The sequence below is a fragment of the Microtus ochrogaster genome, chromosome 5 (assembly GCF_000317375.1).
Source record: "Microtus ochrogaster isolate Prairie Vole_2 chromosome 5, MicOch1.0, whole genome shotgun sequence".
NCBI classification, from domain to species: domain Eukaryota; kingdom Metazoa; phylum Chordata; class Mammalia; order Rodentia; family Cricetidae; genus Microtus; species Microtus ochrogaster.
Window position 1 is genome coordinate 22,819,980 of NC_022012.1, and position 20,919 is coordinate 22,840,898.

General features: G+C 41.6%; 1 protein-coding gene across 11 annotated transcripts in view; it reads left to right on the plus strand.

Moving 5' to 3' along the window:
- Opcml (opioid binding protein/cell adhesion molecule like) overlaps positions 1-20,919 on the plus strand; it is a 1,135,312-nt gene that overhangs the window by 867,070 nt on the left and 247,323 nt on the right. For all 11 annotated transcript variants that reach the window (XM_026779033.1, XM_026779040.1, XM_026779038.1 and 8 more), the window contains one exon: positions 7,564-7,796. In XM_026779033.1, the coding sequence (XP_026634834.1) occupies positions 7,564-7,796 (233 nt within the window). The remainder of the gene's footprint in view (positions 1-7,563; positions 7,797-20,919) is intronic.

A 20,919-nucleotide genomic window follows, 5' to 3' on the forward strand; every position in this document is an offset into this window, starting at 1 on the left:
CCACCACCCATCACCACTACCACCATCACCACCACCACCACCACCACCACCACCACCACCACCACCACCACCACCATCACCACCATTACCACCACCAACAACAACAACAATGAGAACAACTACAACAACAACAATAAATCCATAGAGCATGCATCTCCGTATGAATGTCACATCTTCACTCCAGCTGGTGTTGGACAGACACCACTCTCCAGTGTAAAAGACATTTTTGACGCATGTGCATAGCAGCCCCTTAGGGCAACCAGTTGCCCTATTGAGATGTTTTGGGGTTGAATCCTCTCTGAGAAGCTCTTTGTTCCTCCCCATTTTTTCCCGAGGCTCTTAGAATATTCTCAACCAATATCTTCTTACAAATATTAGCTCCAGTAGAGTCATTACTACCATTGGATTCCTGACTGCTTGAAGTGTAAAGGTTTTTCCTTTACATAATTTAGAGTCTTGTTGATGCCTCAGAGTCGCCTCTATTTTAACTCAAGAAACAGCAGAGGGGAGGTTGGGAGGGGGGGGGAGAGTGGGAGGAGTGGGAGGCTGGGAGGAGGCGGAAAATTTTTTTTTTCTTTCTTAATAAAAAAAAAAAAGAACCTAAAAAAAAAAGAAAAAGAAACAGCAGAGAAGTTAAAGCCTCCCAAGAGAACAGCTTTTGCAATTTGGGAGTTGATTTAAAGATATTTCATGTGGGTTTGCTTGTTCTTTTGTTCTGAAGAGTCATTTATTATTGCTCTATGACTTCTCTAAAGCAGGATATTCTTCCTGCTTTTCCAACTGGCATTATTAACATATTTTGATGTATTACATCAAGAAACTCAGTAAGGTTTGGAAGAAAAGAATCTTCTTAACAGAAAGTCACTTAACATTCAATTAGTGGAAAAGTAAAATTCAAGACAAACAAGCACCGATCTAATATTGGAAAGTGTGCTAATGAGATAATCCAGAGAAGTGTATTTGGGGGCCTTCACATGAAACAAATTGTCTCTATCCACTTTCCTTAAATTGAGAACTCTATTGAAGAGTATATTAAAGGTAGAGTCCAAGAACAGAAAAATGGTTTTCATAGTTTCCCAGTGGTAAAATTATTTTAAAACCAGTTTATATAGAATCATAAAATTAGATATAAATGCCTTGGGCATGTTCTATTACACGACTCTAAATTCTTAAAATATAAGTTATATGCACATATAAATATCAAAATTGCCATTTGCAATATTTATTTAATGAAACAGATGAAATTTTATTAAAATTGCATCCCAAGTTACATCTTGGACCATGGCACTGACAGCTGTAGGCCACTACTCTTCAATTTAGCCTCTGCAATGTGATGACTGTGTAATGAAGGTACCCAACCCTAGGGTACCCTCATTACACAGTACACATGGTCTCATTGAGCTTTTCTTGGCAGGAATGAATCACCGACCCCATAAGTCACCTCTATTTTTCTCATTAGCCTGAGAGAATAGGAGGACTTCCTTCTGTAGCAGTGTGATAATAGACACAAGTACAAACCTGAATATTTAAATCTAATTGTTACCATGCCACTTCCAGAGTATGTATGGGTTATAGTTTTCCCAATTATAATATAAATGAAAATTTAGATTGGGAAATATACAAAAAAATACGGGTCTTGTGTTTTGTGTGTATGTTTGCATTTGGGTATATAGCATACATACCTTACAGAGAGACACAACATGTATATGTCAATATGTATGCATATATATGTGTGTGTGTATATATATATGTTAAACACATGTATATGATGCATATGTATTCCCAAAGACATTTCCTTTATCTTATGAAGGTTCTTTTGATGCTACTTTGAGAAACATTGTCTTGCATTTTTAAGTCATAAATATGTATTAATCACCTTTTAGCTGCCAGGTGGCCCGTGGGAAGTGACGTGACACAGAGTGAACAGCGCCAGTGTTGTCGCCATCCATGTGGTATTTACAGTACAACAAATGAAACTTTACACGCTTAAGTTCAACTGTGTCAATCTGACAAACAATTCAGGGGTCTTCAGCATCCCCAGTACATTGCAAAGAGAATGCAGGTTTACAATGATGAGTTGTAATCAGAGCCTGAGACTCATCTCCTGGCTTTCTACTGAGTATGGTAGAGTCTCAGGCATGATTCCAATAACAGCAGTGAGAATGTGAAGGCCTTTCTGCTCCCCTAAATACCAGTCACCGATGCTTCCAGCATTAACATCTATGAAGTTATTATTACAGGAAGAATCCACTGTGAGCCCGGCTTAAGAGTCTTGTTCTCCAAGTCCACGAATGTCTCATGATGCTGCAGATTTTTGTGTGAATGTGCGACTCTTGGTTTTGTTTTGGACATGGTTTCCAGCTAAGCATGCTCCTGCTCTCAGGCTGAGCGAGGTTGGCATTGATCACCTGACTCAGGTTCCAGCTGGACATTTCCTCCCCACCCCACCCCCAGATCTGCCCAACACCCACAGGTCCCTCCTTTTAGCTCATGTTCAGTCACAGGAAATGATCTGTTTGTATCTCTTTTTTTTTTTTTTTTGGTATTGCGAGAAATGCAGCTTCATGAGACAGGGAATTTGCCTCTTTATTCTCAGTTGAAGAAAGTTATCTTATATATAGTAGGTGCTCATTAAGTGTCAGTTGAGTGATAGCAATTTTACTTTTGCATTCTCGGAGGCCAAATATAAAATAAAAAACAGGAATAAAGAACATAAAAGTGTTAAAGTTTGCAGATTTTGCACTGCAGGAAATGGAGTCTTTTGACAAAAAATTTTAGCGGGTGTTAAAAATGAAATTTTCAAGATAAAAGGTGCAGCACCAGCAGCCCCAACAGACGAGAGTTGCCTGACTGTTGCAGGAAGCCACCTAATTACAAGAGTGACTGTGAAAAGCAGAGGAGCTGGATTTAATCAGTGTACTTGGGAAAGGCACAGAGGAGGGGGTCCAATGACCTGAGTTCGTTTTCTGGTCCTGGCAGGGGATTTAGGTTTAAATGGGAAAAGAGATGAACAAGGGACCAGAAGTATGCATAACTGAGCAGGGTTAGTCTCCAGGAGTGTAGGTTTGTTGATCACTGTCTCAGTCTGGTTCTGCAAATGGATCTAAAGAAATCCTTATTGGCTGAGCAGACATCCTGGTTCTCAGGAAGTGATTGCTACCATACTAGTGTTCTGCCTGGAAACCATAGTAACTATTCTTATTTGGGAGGTGGCCTGTCCCGGGAGCCTTTGCTGTTCTTGGCATCTAAGATAACTATAGTTTTAGGACAATGATCTGAGAAGTTCAAGAGCATTTAGGAATCTGGAACAGGAAATTGTAAAAAACGGACAGTACCCAGCTCCTGTTGTCTGTTTCTTCAGCCTTGAAGGGGAAAGATGTTGGGTAGGTACCAATGGATTCTTCACAGACACAGCTTGAGAGCAATGAGCACGCTTCTATGGGGAAGTAAGCAGACAGTCAAGGAGTCAAGTCCAAAGTGAAGACAGAGATGCCAACCTTTCAAGTTACTTTTAGTCGTCTTATGGCCCACGTGAGGAGTTAATGTTTTCGGCGAAAGCATCTTCTGTCTGTTCAGAACAGTATCTTGTCTAGTTCCTCAAGGAAAGACATTCTCAAGAAGAGTCCACAGAGCAGCAGCTAAGGAGCTTGCCAAGGGCAAGCTCAGGTCTTTGCAACCTTCTGGCTGGAAGTTTAAGGGAGCAAGCCTTACTGGCCTGAGTTTTTCATGTTTGCTGAGTCTGGAAACCTGTGTTTTCAGGTGTAGGTTTGCCTGAAATGCAGTGTCACCTCTGAAAATGAGAAACAAAACAAAGAATAAACCCAACCCTTGTAATTCCTGTTTCAGACTCAGTGGAAGTTGGAGAACATTTGCCTTCCAGTCCCCAAGGTGCCTTGCAGGCATTTCTTGGCTCACCCTGATTCTCATTTCTACCCACCCTCCTCACACTACCATGGCTTTAGGACATGGAAAAGATGATACTAAGTGGTTTTCCTTTCCTCTTAAATTATTTTGTCATTTATGAAAAAATGAAGTGTTGTAGATTTATGCAACTGTGATTAAATACAGCCAGCCAAATGCTTCTGGGCTTTAGTCCTATGAGGACACCAATCACTGACTGCCTAAGTGTGAGTCACCTGCTTTCATTGGCCTAGCTCTTCTCTGAAACTAGTGACTGAGTATCACTGTGCCATGGCTTTCTTACCTCTAAACTATGGATGATGTAAATGGTTTCTTAAAGTCTGTTGTTTGGAATGGATGCAATACATGAGAAGTTCTCCCAAGTGCTCCTGGAGGAACAGCCAACAAGTTCTGCTGTTAGGGACCATTTGCAGCCCAGCTGCAATGAGTTCTGTTCTACCGGGACTACTAGGTAGGGCTGGCTTGGATTGTGAGGATTTTACATGTTTAGGAGTTCTGAAGACATCAGGAAGTTGTCATTAACCTTCCTCACCTTGCCTACTGGCTCACTCTTATTTGACATCAAACATGCTCCCTTCTGGGCTTCTCGTTAAAGAGGGTCCAGCACATTGCCTCAAAGAGCAAGGAAAGAGCCCAGGTTTTGAAGATCACTGGAGCACACTGCTCACATCCTTCCTGAGTGTTCTATCCCGCTGTTCAGAGGAGCAGGCAGAGTCATATGGTGCTAGGAAGAAACCAGGAGCCAGGAGCCGGGAGCCAAGAGCCGTCATGCAGAGGACTGCTCTCCTCTGCCAGCCCCACCAGCCCACCGAGTTTCTCTGCTGCTCGTAGGTTCTGAGAACTGCTTTCTCGGGCTTTCCACAGACGCTCCTTTTTGTTTGTACCTCATATCCACTGATGAGGCCCAGTTAAAGATCAAGTAAGATGAGCGTGGGCCGTTCACCAGGATGTATCTCCCCAAGGGCACTGGACCCTTCTAAGGATACTGGGGTTGTGCTCTTCCCTGAAAGGAAGGGTTTGGATTAATAAATATCAAACCACACTTTTCTTCTGCAACTGGGACCATTTGCCGGGGCTGCGTGCATATTCAGTCTGTGGTTGTTGGTCCCGGATGAAGTCAAATAATAGGTTTGGAGGAAATGGATTTCAAGATGTTGATTCTCTCCATCTGCTCTGCTTGAGAAAGCACCTAACGTTGGACCACTTCTCTTCTGAGCATGCCCCCGTCACAATCATCCAGGAGACAGTATTTCCCTGTAACTCCATTATCTTGCCGTCATCTTACCAGCATTATCTTAACCTTCAGGAAGGGCCCCACCGTAGTAGAGCAGGGAAGTCTCATTCCCACAGCGGCGACAAATTCCTAGCAGTGTCTTGAATCCTCTGCCCTTGAGCCAGAGCTCAAAGAGATGGTTTTCATAGACGGCGGTATGACTTACCACATGAAAACAGTATTTTTGAGCACAGTGAGTTAAACCAGATGTATCTAGGGAAAGAAGAGCATGTCATTAACAGCCATTGGATAAGCCCTGGTAAGATGCTATCTGTACACTTTACGCAGGTACTGAGAAACTGAGTGAATGTGGTATTGGGTTACAAACCCCACTGCAAATCAGATATTTTTTCAATTCGTTGCTTTAAAAGAAATTGAAGGAGGAACTAATTGAACTGTCAGCCGTGAGAGTATCAAAATAATTTTTGAAGCTATATTACTGTGCAGTTTTTGCCATATATCTTGGAAGGCGTTCAGAGAATTCAGTGTCATTGCTATTAGAGATTTTTATTGCCATTTCTGGGCTTATGTGAACAAGGTTTCTTTAAAAGCAAGAGTAGAATAGAATTGATCCTAATGTTAGCTCATTATAGAAGTAAATGATTTCTTAATTTGTGGTATGAAAAACAGGCTTACCCATGTGATTAAGCTCTATATTTACAATCCAAGTTAACTTTTTATGGTTAATTATTACTTAAATTGTGCAAGATATCTATATTGTTTTGCCAATTTTACATTTGTGGTGATAAGTCATTTTAAAAGCAAATATTATTACTTAGATTTTTATAGCCAAAAGACATAAAAGAAATTTGAAATTCAATCTCTATATATTTCCTTACAGATAAATATGATAGGTGATCAATAAAATGTTTTCAAGCATAAAATGCATCCTGCTGAGGACATATAATGGAAGGATAACCTCAAGTTCAAAGAGGAACAATATATACTTATGACTTTTAGAGAAGAGCTTGCTCATGAATTTTGAAGGTGGATTATCGTGATTATCAACCACTAGAGTGTTCAAATTCCACTGAACACACACAGACTCTCAGTCCCCATCAAAGAAATTCCCTGGAAGCTTTATTTTCAAGTGAATTATTTTCTACACACCAAAAGTGAATTATTGAAGCTACAGTTTAACTAAATCAGTTTACAGCTACGCCAAAGGTTATAAAACTGCCCCAGGTGAAAGTTAGCATCTTCAGCTGCTCCTCGTTACCTGCATTCATTTGTGGCAGGTTGAACTTTGCAGGTTGGTCTCTTAGCCAAACTCTGTTCTTAGGAGCCCAGCTGTGTCTTCAACCTGCTTGGAGCACTTCTGCACCCACCCAGCCCTGGTCAGACTGTGTGGGAAGCCTTGATTTTACCTGGATGTTAAGCCCCACCTGTATCTTGTCGATGCCAGGGCATCAGCTCTGCTGCCAATCTCTTATGTGGGCTTGCAGCAATAGGTTGTGGGTGTGCACATCTCTGACCCTTCAGAGCACATTGCACTCTGCGTCCTCCTCTATCTCTTCTCAGGTTCCCAGCTCCTGGGGCGCATCTGCCAATGTCCGTCCCCAGCTGCAGGCACATTTGGCTCTCCTTTGAGCACCAGTGGCTGCAGGTTATACACAGCAACAAGCAATTGTCATTTGCATTCCCAGCCTGTCATGGCTGGGGAAACTGGCTGAAGGACTCTCTGTGATTGCAGGCTGCATTCATAGGAGTGAGGGAGGGGTACAGAATGGCCCTGCTGGGAATCTTGCCTCCTCTGCAATCTTTGGAAGTAGCTGGGAGCGCCTGAGAAAGTTCTGGTTTTCTGAGGTGAATTTTACCCATCTTTGCAGGCTTTGAGGAGCTTAGGGGCACAAGGAGATTACCAGTACCTGGGAGGTCTGAGGTAAATAAGTTTAAGTCTTGATTAACTACAAGTTAAGTATTTACTCATGGATTATCTGTGACCTATTTGAAATACTGATCTACTTTCTGTCCCTTGTGCCTCTGGGTCTTTGCTACTGCGAACGTGGTAAATGTGCTCAAGAAATATAAACGAATTTTCATATAAGCCTGAGGGTAAAGTAAGAGGAAAAGCAATGTGCAGGCGAGACATTCACATAATATGTTCCTAAATCAAGGAGAAATGATTTTGTATCAAGGCTTCTTCTGGATGATTCAAGCCTCCCTTGCCTTGTGTTCACAAAGTTACATTAATAATTGATTGTCTTCTTTTAGTATTGCTGCTGTTTAATTTCTGCCTTGCCATATAAGAGCAGATGTATAACCACTCTGTCTCTCCTCTCTTTCCCTCTCTCCTTTGCTCCCTCCCTATTTCCTTCTCGCTCTATTCTTCCTCTCTTCTCTACCCTATCCCCACATCCCTCTCACAGGTGTACCATAGATGATCGGGTCACCAGGGTAGCCTGGCTAAACCGCAGCACAATCCTCTATGCTGGGAATGACAAGTGGTCCATAGACCCTCGAGTGATCATCTTGGTCAACACGCCTACCCAATACAGTATCATGATCCAGAATGTGGATGTATATGATGAAGGTCCATACACTTGCTCGGTGCAGACAGACAATCACCCCAAAACCTCTCGGGTCCACCTCATAGTGCAAGGTAAGTTACAGCTGGTCCTGGGCCCGGTGTTCCTTTTGGAAATGGACCTTGGTCTTTGTGCTTATGAATAAAGATACAAAAGGTCACTTTCCTCTATTAAATCCACAGTTTAAGAATTGCAAATCTTCTAGAAGTTTTTCAATTTTTTTCTTTATTTCTCTAGCCCTTTGTTCTCACCAGGGAGCCTTTGTGCATATGAGGTTGAACTTTCTTAAGAAACTTAGCATTTGAAGCTGACACAGGATTCAAACACAGATAAATGCAGTATTAATCACAGAGGCCTTTATTTCTCTAAGGCTTGTTTCATAATAAAAGGCTGATATTGATGTGAAACCGGCCATGTGTGCTCTGGAAATGATGCTGAGTTCTCATCAGTTAGGTCCTCTTTGGCATTCCTGCTAAGTTTATACTTACAGTCCCAAGGTGGAGCCAAGAGAGACCTTACAAGAATGATATCTCCAAGTCAATGTTGGAAATAAATACATACGATTGGAAATAAATTCATGCAATTAAAAGGAGCTGAAAGGATGCTTCAGTATCATCATCCATTTTTTCAAAAAAATCTGAGTTAATTTAGCACAGGTATAGTATCAAATGTGTTTTGATGATTATTAATTTCGATCATACTCTTGAACTAAAAATAAATGATCTCAGATGTCAGATACAAAATATTAAATTAAAAAGACCTGTAGATAGCAGTCACACAAATTTGAAGATCATGTTGAGGCAAGGCAAACAAGCAATGTAAACTTATTTTGAACTATCCCAGTTGCCATCACGGCTTAAGCACTATGTTATTATGGTAAGAATGGATTTTCAAACAGAAGAGCTCCATCACCCAACGCCCATCTTTCCTCTACCAAATGAGAAGCTTAGGTTATCCTCTCTCAAAGCATACAGCTAATATCTTAGAGACATCCTCCGAGCTCTCAGAAAGGGGCCTGTGCAGCATTTGGTCATTATCAACTTCAGTTTATCAGATTCCATCTGCCATAGACTCAATAGATATTATTGATTTCCTTTTTACTTTTAGATTGCAAAATAAGATGTAATTCATTTCCGTTGGTTTCATAGACCACAGTAGATGAGAGTTATTATCTCTTCACTCTCAGTCACATAGACCATTTTATATGCCCACTCGTTTTTTTGGACAGAGCAGCCATTACCAGCTCAGCATCCATGTCTACCTCTGGGGACACTGTGCAATAGATATATTGGGCCAGAGATAGGTCTAATCATATTTGTCATCCTCAGCAGCTCTTCTGAGAGACACACTACTAAAGCTTGGCTTCTGTCCAATCTGTTGGTTCTTATCTCTACCCCTCATGATTTCAGAGATTCTAAAGAACCTGTCATGGAATGGGCATTTACAGATGTTGCTGGTTTCAACCTATGTGTCCCAACCAGAGGGCAGGTGATTGGGTAAGGATCACTGCTAAGAGACTCAAGATTGGTTGCTATCTGGAACTAAAGGCACATACATGTCCCTTCTCAAAGGACAGTGGATACACTGGTTAAGATAGTGATTGAAGATGGGTTGGAATGTCCTAATATCTGCTTGCCACATGGGCTTGATTCCAGAGGAGCTAAGATTCTCAGTCTTGAAGGTGGCACCTCCAAAACCTGCAAAGCACAGTGGTCTTCACATCCAGAGGGTGTGGCACTGAAATGAAAAGAAGGTTATCAGGTGCTGTATGGAGACAGACCCAGACTGTTGGCATCAACAGGATGAGACAAATATGTAAGCATGTAAGAACTGAGGCTGCACACATGGAGCTCACAGAAAGTGGTCTCAGGGATGATTCCTCTGCAATGCACTTTGGGTGATTCCTGGAGTATGGTATGGAAGCCTATAATGTCACCTGGTATGGGAAGGGGGCACTTATGGACAGTGTGAGAATTGGGGCACAGGGGCTACAGTTTCTCCTATCTTAGAAGTCAGTTCCTGGAGCTGGAGAGATGGCTCAGTGGTTAAGAGCACTGGCTGCTCTTCTAGAGGTCCTGAGTTCAATTCCCAGCAACCGCATGATGGCTCACAGCCATCTGTAATGAGATCTGGCGCCCTCTTCTGGCATGCGGGCATACATGGAGGCAGAATGTTGTACACATAATAAATAAATAAAATCTTTAAAAAAAGAAAAAGAAGTCAGTTCCTCCCATTCTCCACATCCATGGCCTCCCAGGAGCTTGTGGAGTACAAAAGCAAGCCAGCAGGTGGCTGGAAGATAAAGGATGTTCAGCCACTAGAACATTCCTCACACGGGATTTTCCATTAAGCGAGAGACCAGGAGCCTGAGCTGGACGAGGGCATTCCTGCCCACACTGGTGAACAATGTAGAATCCTCAGGGGGCAGATGCAGCAACCCCATTGCTCTCACCACTCAGTGAGACAGAGCCAAGGTCCTCTCACTTCCCAGCAGTCATCGGCTTTTGTCCAGTCCATAGATTAATTTTTCAGACTTGGTGTTAGTTCAGGTTAGATAAAGATAATGAAAGTTTCCTAATCCTCTTAAAGAAGATTTATCTGACCGAGTAGAAAGCTTTTGGAATACAATACGGCATGTAGAAAACTGAGGCCTAATCTTGCCTTTAATTTCAAACCGCTGATGGATATTGATTTTGCAATAAGAAAAACCGAAAAATTTCCGAGATGCAACTTGTCTGTTTTTTTTTTTAAAAATATTTATCTTCTGTCTATTTGGAAATATTAATATCTCATTACTGCTGTGAATTGGATGCCATTAGCAAGAGGGAAAGGCATCCCATGCAGCTGCTAGCTTTGGTTTGTTGTTGTTTGGTTGGTTATTTTTCCTTCAGCTATGTCCAAGCCTGGGAGATGTTCTGCCGTGGTTCTTGATGCTTTGTAGACTATTGTAAATGGCACCTTTTGCCACATGTCAGATGGGACTGGTTCCCAAGGATACCTGTTTATAAGCCACTTTCATTAAAATGCAACCATTGTTCCCTCCGATACTTCTTGGCCACCGAGGAGTTTATTTTATGTCACTACATAAGCCTGTGTAATAATGTCATCTTGACTGTGTAAGGAGTGCAAAAAGAAGCCCAGAACAGTGAGGAATTGTGACTCTTGGGTCAAGTTGGTCACAGCAGGAAAACTCACTTGGCAAGCTGGTCAAGGATGTACTGCTAGAGGTTGGGGGATAGCACAGGAGAACAAGGGGAGGCTACAGGCTGTATCCAGTATCCAAATCAGTGTCTTGACCTTGGACTGTGGACCTGCCTGGAGAAATGGAGAGGCACCTAAGAGATATTGCTGAGGGCAGTTGTGAGAATTGATCCTTAATGCCTTGAATGAGGAGGGATAAATGAGAATACCTGTTTTTTTGAGTTTGGGGACATCGTGGTCTTGAAACACACTGCAGAGATAAAAGCCTCTGGCATTCTGAAAGAGCCGCATCATGTAGATGTGATAGCACAAAGGTGGAGTTGTAGCTTAATACCATTGTCTGAGATTCTGTCATGTCAGGGGTTCACTAGTTTGATGGTAGCTGAGCCACTAAGGCTAACTGTTCCTAGAGAATGGGAATCATGACTTCTTTATCTCCAACCCCATCAATTAGCACACTGAGGCATTACAAGCACTCGGGGGTGTTTGTCTACAAGGTGAGTCAGCAACTGTACCAGCATCCGAACAAGGGATTCTGAAGCCTCTCCAAGAAGACAGGAGTGGAAAGTAAGCCAAGCATTGTCTGATGAGGTTCAGTGGATAGTGATGGAGAAAGTTCCCTGGAGGAGAAGACTAGACTATGACAAGCTAAGAAGTATGTCATAATAAGGATGCCACAGATTCCACACATGTACTTAGTACTGTTCAAGGATGCCTGTAGGAATAAGGCAGCTAGTTAGTTCCTGGCCACTTAGCCCCGAAATAATCACACAGAAACTATTTTTTAAATCACTGCTTGGCTTATTAGCTCTAACATCTTATTGGCTAATGCTTACATCTTAATTTAACCCATTTCTAGTAATCTGTGTATCGCCATGAGGCCAGCAACAGTCAGCATCTGTCTCTGGCGGGGCTACATGGCTTCTCTCTGGCTCTGCCCTTCTTTCTCCCAATATTCAGTTCAGTTTTCCCTGCCTAAGTTTTGCTCTGCTATAGGTCCAAAGCAGTTTCATTATTCATTAATGGTAGTCACAGCATACAGAGGGAAATCCCACATCACTTCCCATTTTCATTTAAATAAAAAGGAATTCTTTAACTTTAACATAGTAAAATTACATATAATAAAACAGATATCAAACGAGAATTGCAGTTACAATATTTATATCTACTTTATCTTGTATCATAATTAACAAAAACTATATCTACTTTCTATCTATTCTTCAATTCCATCATAGAGTCCAGAAGGATATAATATTACCTAAGTAAACAGGAGGTGTATTGTAAGCCATTTCCAAAACTCTAGAATTGACAGAGACATCTTACTGGCTGGACAGTCACCCAGTGTTCTTCTGTACCATTGGGGCATTCATTTTCATCCTACAGGCCCATAGTATCCAGCAGACTTTTCCACAAAGCAGGAAATTTCAAAGATTGTCTACCCATATTGGCAGTTTGTTATCACCTTCTTCTGTGTCCTGCAGAATGTCTTGCAGACACTTTCATGAAGCAGGAAACCCAAAGGATCTTCTCACTTTTAGACAAATTCAGCAGTCATTTCTCTATGGATCCTGCATGTCCAGTTCATCAAGCAGTCCAGGCAAGAGCAATTTCTTGCCCAAATGTCTAACCTACACCATAAGTAGTTTCTTTGATGTCCATCTTCCTCTTGAAGTAATTGGTGCTGCCAGGAGCAGGTGTGTCCCACTGTCATGAAAAGTTCTAATTTCTTAAAACATTCAAATGCCATATTCTGAAGGTCTCTGAAAGATTTGAAGAATACCTATCTATCTGAAATACATCTCTGTACATCTATAAAATCTAACTAACATGACTACAAGCTTGACTATTATAGATGACTATTAACCAATATTTCTTAATTATACATTACATTTTAAAATGAAATATGCAATCATAATACCTTAATCAGGAGCAGAAATATACATATAACAAGATTGACCTTAAATTCACATCAATAAACCAGGATCCATATCAATGCAAATCTCTATAGCATATCCCCTTTAAATATAAATAAAAATTTAAAAACAATATTTGGCAATTTAGGTGTAGTACTCTATAAACTGCTTCCTGCTGTTTAATGGACAAAGTAATGTTTGTAGGGATGTTCAAGGTGACCTTTCAGGAGGTCTTGGTCTATCAAACCATATTAGTCTGGAAGCAATCCACAGGTTATCATCCTCTGTGAAAACAAAAGAAGAACCTCTTTTCCAAAGCAACATATCCTTAGACTCAAATTCTGAGGTCAAGTTACCTTTACGTTGGTTTAACTTTGCAGTACATACAATGAAATGTCTCTCTGTACTTAGCTCCTTCACAGTCAAAATATTCAAAGAAAATATAATAATATACATATTGCACACTCTGTGAATTTTCCATCTTTATGTGGCTTATTTTTCTTTACTCCTTTTGATCTATGTCTGTACTCTGTCTCTTTGCCTATAATCTCTGTCTCATTTGATCCCCACCCCCCCAATAAACGCCGGGAAGCAGCAGTGCATTGACTGTTATCTCCATTTGCAAATTAGGTGAGCATAGGTTAGGATGTTGGGGACCTGATATGCTACTCAGTAAGTCAGGAGTAGAGCTGGGTCTTGAACCGTAACCGCACTGATGCAGGGAAATCAGGATCCACTCTTGAGGTTATTAGTTTTTTTAGAAAAATCAAGAATGGACTCAAATGGAAGCTAATACAATTTTTATTGGAATTCAAAGCAAATAAAAATCCCAGAGCAGACATGCTGCAAACCTCAGCCACTATCCAAGGAAAGAGTGGAGGAGAGAAGAAAACAGTCATGCCAGTTAAGCTGGTATGATAATCAGACACATGGTAGATTAGCAGCTAAATGGAGGGAAGAAGGCTTCAGAGAAAGAATAAAGAAGGCTAAAATGTTGACAAAACCCAAACTGTTAAGGAAAGCATACTTAGAAAAGAGATAGAAAGAGGAAAAGTGGGCCTACTTAGAGAGCAGCTTGACAGTAAGCTACTGCACTAGAGTGGGATTCCGGGAAGGAAAAGTACAGCATCTCCATAAAGAGCTATTTATTCTCCCCATCATTTTAGTGTGGCATCCCAGGAGAGCCTGCCTCCCTAGGGTGGCCGTTGGCCCAGTGATTGATCCAGCCCAACAGGAACGTTACTACTCCACTTAGGTCAGAGATTTTATTCTCTTGACCAGAGGTTTTTCCCTCAGTGGGCTTCATTGTTGCTGCAATAATACAACTGCAAGATCTGCCTCTCAGCTTACTCCAATGCCTTTGCTGCCAACCACGTTTACTTGATTCTCTGCTCTAGATCCATGGAAATTTTTCTCTGTTTATTTTTTCCTTGTGTATTATTGTGTTTTGTTTCTTTCTTGCTGCCGATACTGAATTGTACCACTAGAAATTAAGGACAAAGCTCCCACAAGAAAGTGAGCAGTGAGAGAGGGACTCCAAGGCTGCCATAAATGGTACAAAGAGGCTGGGAGAGAGGCAGAAAGAAGATAATTAATTTTCTAGTAGCTCATCCCTCCAGGGGTACACATTTTAAATGTTACCATTTTATCCTATGTAAGTACTGAAAACCCTGGCTCCTTTGGGGATCCAGGATTTAATTGTCATTCTAGTCTTCATTAACTCTCAACATTCTGAAACCTCAGCAGATCTATGAGGGCTGGTGGTCTGGGGTGTTGCTATTTGTTGAGAATGGATGCAGTAGGGAAATTGGATCTGTCTTTGCTTCAGGGGTGTTGATATTCTCAGTCTCTTTTCTCAGCTGGCTTAGAAAGTCGGCGGCCTGTAAGGTATTTCTCTTCATGGAATGCATGCTTTCTGCAAAGCCTAGATTTATGGGCTTAGAAAGGATGACCCTGGGCTGAAATGGCTCAGACAGTAAAGTGCTTTTCATGCAAGCAGGGGACTCGGAGTTCAGATCCCCAGCACCCACATAAAAAGGCAGGCATGTATTCGAGCTTAATGGCCAGATTTTGCTGAATCAACACACTCCAGATACAGTAAGAGATCCTGCCCCCCCCCAAAAAAAAATAAAGTGGAGAGAACTGAGGAAGATAGTGTGGCTTCTATACACATGCACACAGCACAGGAACACACACACACACACACCTGCATGCACACACGTGCATACTGACAGAAGAATATGAACACTATTAAATTCACATGTAGAAGACTCTACAAAAAGCTTCTACAATTTCTACATACACAAAGGGCTTTGGATATTTTAACCTGGAGCCTGTTCAGTTACCATCTGACATTCGATTAACAAGTAAAGAAATCTCGTTTTCTGCCCACCCGACTGCTATGGAGCCCCAGTCAGTTCTGGCGTAGGCTACATTCTGCACTAACCATGTCTCAATTGATCTTTGCGTCCACTCCACAAAAATATGCATCATCTTTATATCTTACCAATAAAGAAACCGAGGCTTAGATTGAAACCACACTAGCTGACAGAGCTAGTAAGTGGTTTAAATTCTCTCCTCTGCATTTATTCATTTGGGTTAAGCTTTTGGCACCGGGGGAAAAAGCTATCAAAACACAAACAGTCAACAAGGCACTTGGCATGCATTATCTCCTTTGATTATTCCTTCCACAATCCCTGGAAGACAGAGCACAGAGTCACCACTCTATAAAGCAAGAAATTGAGATTCAGGGAGTCGGCAGAGATTTGAATGAATTAGGCTGGCTGGGAAGTGGCCAAGCACCTCTTAATTTAGGTAGTTTTTGCTCTGCGTCCCCCAGTATTGTGTCCCTTTGCCACACTGCTAATATGGAGTTAGTGAACAGGCAGGAACTTGCTGCCGTTTATGGGGAAACAAGTTCTAAGGTGATATGGAAAAGGGCGTGTGCTCAAGGAAACGTTCTGGGATGGGGGCCACTGTCTCCTGGGTAGAAGGTTTACAGCAGGGCAGTGCAGGGAGAACCAGGGGGCAGAATTTTTTCAGAGACTAAACCGTTTCCATCTCTTCCTTTGTACCAAACCTCTTCTTCCTGTGATTTTCCCCTCTCCCAAATATTACACAGTCATTTGAATTAACGTGTATAATTATGAGCTTAAAGAAAAGCAAGCAGTCAACCTGAAATAAATTTAATTTATTCAGCCTTGATTTTAAATTATAATCACACTCATTCTTCACGGGAGCCCGGTGGAAGAGTGGGAAAGAATAATCCTGGGCGTCAGAAAACTTCCTCCAGAGCCGAAGCATGGTTCTGAACATTGCAAGCCTGTGTCTTTGGGACATAGCCTTCCTGGCTTCTGATCCTGGGATGAACAGAATGCAGTAAAACTGTTTTTCTCTGTGCAGCATGCCCTCTGTAATCCTCCCTGGAGTGGCTGGGGAGATGACTCAGTGGGTCAAAGGACCTGCTCCTATGCATGATGACCTGATTCATTCTCCCGGACCCACGTATGAGAGGGAGGAAATTGATTTCTCACAAATTGGCCTTTGAACATCAACAAATGGCCTACCCCATACGCAAGCATGCAGACACACAAACACAAACAAACAAACATCGGTAAATAAAATTCTCTGTGTTTACATCTATCTATGTATCCTGCTTTCCATTCCTTGATCTCCCTCTTCCCTTTCCTCTCACCTCCTCTCTATGCCCACATGTTCCATTTTAAAACAAGGTTCTAAGCCAGGGTCTATCAGCAGCCGATCTATGCACCTGTGCACATGACTCACACAAGCTAAAGGATCTGTAGTACAGAGTGATGTAAGATCATCTCTGGGCTCCTTGGCCCTGGTTTTGACAAAAGGTGGGGGTGGGGATGGACTGAATTACTCAAGCAAGAGTCCTTTCTGATAATTCTGTTTTTTTTTTCTGTCTTATGATTCTTCAGTATAGTTTTTCAAAGGATTTTTTTTAAACTGGGATAGTCTGTCTTTTCTACTTTTACCCACCGATGAGACAATAAGAAAGATTGCTCAAACTTTTACTAATTTATAATTTATTTATAGGACTCCTTAGAATTTAGGGGCATCTTGATGGCATTATTATGGGGACTCTGGACATTGCCCACCTTTTAGATTGGAAAATGTAGGAAAAATGTTATCTCCCCTTCCTGTTCCTTCTCTAAAAACTCACATCAGCCGGGCGATGGTGGCGCACGCCTTTAATCCCAGCACTCGGGAGGCAGAGGCAGGCGGATCTCTGTGAGTTCGAGGCCAGCCTGGTCTACAAGAGCTAGTTCCAGGACTGGCTCCAAAACCACAGAGAAACCCTGTCTCGAAAAACCAAAAAAAAAAAAAAAAAAAAAAAAAAAAACCTCACATCAAACTGTTTTACTTGTATGTGTGTATGTATGTATGTATGTATGTATGTATGTATGTATGTACCTGTCTGTCTGTCTTTCATCTATCATATATTGTCGATCATCTATACATCACCTCTATTACCTTTTCCTTTTTTTCTTACACTTCTGTATTTATGTATGTGTGTGTGCATGTGTGTGTAGGTACACACATGCTAGGACGACTTGTTGGTTTCAATTCTCTTCTTCCACCTTGTAGTTCCTGTGGATCAAACTCAGTCATCAGTCTGCCTTGCATAGACCTTAACTTCCTAAGCCATCTCACTGGTCCTGCATGTTTTTGTTAGAGGATTAGAGTGACTTAGAAGGCAACTGAAACCACAGAAGGAATCAATAATTGCATTATTGTTTTCAGGAGACCCTCTGCACATGATAAAGGAAGGTATCTTGGGAAACTTCCTTCGCAAGAATATTAATTGTTTGTTTGTTTTCTTGGCTATGGAAAAATACCCAACAGAATCAAGTGAATGGGGAGGGGGGGTTATTTAGGTTTATGGTTCAATGAAATTCAGTCCACCATGGCACAGAAAGCATGGTGACAGAATGGTGGGTTAACTTGTCACATTATCTGTGCTGTCAAAAGAGGAAAGAGATGAACACTGAGCATACCAGGTTTCACCACGCCTTCCCTCTTTAGCTCAGTTCTGGCACTCAGCCCACATTGAAGCCGAGTCTTCCTTCCTCAGCTAAACATGTCTGTAAACATACAGACATTCCCAAGGTATGTGTCTTAGAGGATTCCAAAATCCAGCAAAGTCGATGGTACAAACTAGAATTACACCATGAACACTTCTTCTATGCCTGACCCCAGCAGTGTCTCCTGACCTGGGATGCAGAATGAGGTCTACACTTGTCCTCTGATCTCAGATTAGGTTAGCCAACTGTTATCTGAACTTGATACCTCTGGAGCCAGGATTGAATTGATGCCCACTTGACGCATCTAATCTCCCAGGTTGGGATGCCTTTCACGATATGGTGTTCAGTCTGTGACAACACAGTCCAAAACACATTTATAAAAAAGATGCTTTCCTTTCTAATCAGATCTGTTTTTACATTCCTGTGAGGAGAATATGGAGCCTTGTTCCATTGCTTCCGAATGAAACCCTTAGTACTCAAGCGCTTTTGCATTTACACACATTCACATCCAAAACTGTCATACACAGTATTGGTAAGTTTCATATCTGTTTCTCCTGTGGCCTCGAAAGCTCCAGGCCACCCTCTACCACATATGGTGGGCAGCTTCTATGCAGAAGAAAAGTGGTAAGCACTTGATCCTTTTGCAACAGTTGGCCTCTGTTCATGGTAGGAATATGAAGAGATGATATTTTCCAAGGTAAATGAGACTCAAACAGAATTTGACCCAGGATGAATTTCTGGCCAATGCCAAAGGTGGTTGATGTGGCTGCCAAAAGGACATCCTTCTGTCTTCCGTTGGAGTCCTGGCTTGGGAAGTATGTGGGCTTGTTTTGGATTGAGACAGAGTTCTGACATGATCCAGGAAGGCGCTGCCAGTCTTGGCATCTGCTATGGAGATGTGTACAGAAGCAGAATCCAGGGAGAGAAGTGTCGGGGCCTGGGTCTGCCGTCTGCCTTGTTTGCAGTAGAGTGAAATAAACTGAGACTCTTACAAAGCTGGTTCTCAGCATCATCGCTGTGTGGAGATGCAGGAGAAATGAAATAGCTGTTGTGTTCTCCTCAGTTTGAGGGATGATCTCAGCCTATGCTCTCAGAAGCCAGTCAGCCTATAGTTCCAATAAGCACAAAGGTCTTTTCTCACACATTCTGTTGTTGTGAGCAACAGAGGGTGAGTTAGCAATGTCTTCCATTCTCTTAATTCACTTCAGCATATCACATCCCTAGTTAGACAAATCATACCCTAACATAGCAAACCTGGAGACCTCACCCTCCAGGAGGTTTGTTCACAGTTCAGCATGAGGGGATATTTAGTTCAGAGTAGTAATATCTTCTTCAAGAGAGCAAGAAGCTCTATACTTGGATCCTCTGCCCTAATTCCTTAGCCCAGCTTTGAGCATCTAGTTAGCATGTGTCAAGTTCAAGAACAGTAACTACAGTAACTACCCGTGGTGCTTGTTCCTATTTTGGCTTTTCAAAGGAAAAAAAATACGCAAAACCTTTGGTAATTATTTCTCCAACAATTTTCTTTATTGATGGATAAATGGAAGAAAATAGAAGTGGAGCAAGGTTCTCATAAGGCAACCACTATAAGAACTTTTCCAAATAGTACTACCCTTGACCAGTGTTCTTCGGGTGGTGTGGAAATCTTTTGATACAATTCTATTTTCCAGCTAACCTCAGAAGATAGTAATAGTTGTAGCCATTTTGAATGGGGATGGGAATATAGGATCAGAAAGGCCATGGAAGTTGTCTTCACATGAACTCTGCTTCTTGAGTCCAGAACCTCTTCCTTCCTCTAGATTCACAGTTCTATTTGTGGAAGCAGAATCGCCTTGCAAAACTTTGACTTGAGTTTTACTTCTTCCCTCTCCTGTCTTTCCTTTCCCTTCTCCTTGTTTCTTCAAGTACTAACGTGAAAGCTTTCCTTCTCCCCTGGTTTACCCTTTCCTGACACCCTATGGTTAGTCTCTTTCTCATCTTGCATTATTGTGACAATGTTGCCAAAGTATTACTGATGCACATGCTCAGATTTTTAAAATGTGTTTTCTGTTTTAATTGACACACAGTAACTGTACATTTTTTTATGGTGCGCACTGTGACATTTTGGTATATGTAAATAATGTGTGATTATCAGGCCAGGGTAATTGGCAGATTCATCACCTCAGACATTTATCATTTCTTTTTGCTGGGAGAAGCCATAGTCCTCCTTTCTAGTTATCTTGAAATATATGATGAATTGTTAATGACTTCTTCTGATAATGACATAATTAAAACTTTTTAGATCATCATTGTGCATGCTGAGGATCCGGGACCACTCTATGGTTTCCATGTGAGCTCCTCTTTCTCTGCTTTGGCATCCTTCACAGCTATCCATTTGTCCATACAGCCCCTCATCTCTAGCAACCATCTCTCCTTCTATCCCTCCAACAATTCTTGTTTTGACTCCTCCGTTTCTCTCTGGATTTTCAAATCCTACAAAAAGCTGCGCTCCTAACTAAATCCGTGTCATGAAGGAAATGTCTGTATTTGTGTTCTTTAACACAAGGACTGGCGGCCACACATGCCCAGTAAGATACCAAAATACAACTATTGCAGCAGAGGCTCTGAATTCTATGTCATACTTAGCTGTAATTGATTGATCAGTGATAGCTACATAGGACTAGTGTCTTTCACACTACGCTATTGTAGAGCTCCTGAATCTCAAAACCACAGCGTGTCTGCAACTCTAGTCACTAAAGAGTTGCCTGCACTGCCTTAGATACCTGTGCCTTTTAAATAACGCTTCAGTTATTGGTCAACCTAACTCTCTTTTTCCCTTCTTATAACTTCTTTGAAGGCAAGAGCAAGAAATAACTTTATGATTTTCACTACAGGTGCTGCTTAGGGATGCCAGTCTAGTTTAGCACGATCAAATAAGCATCTCTTTAAAAAAAAGTTTGCATTATATTTTACAAATCCATAACAATAATACCAAAATATCTGAAATATTTTCTTCTTATCGCTGTGTGCAAGAGTGAAAAAAATCAATTGCC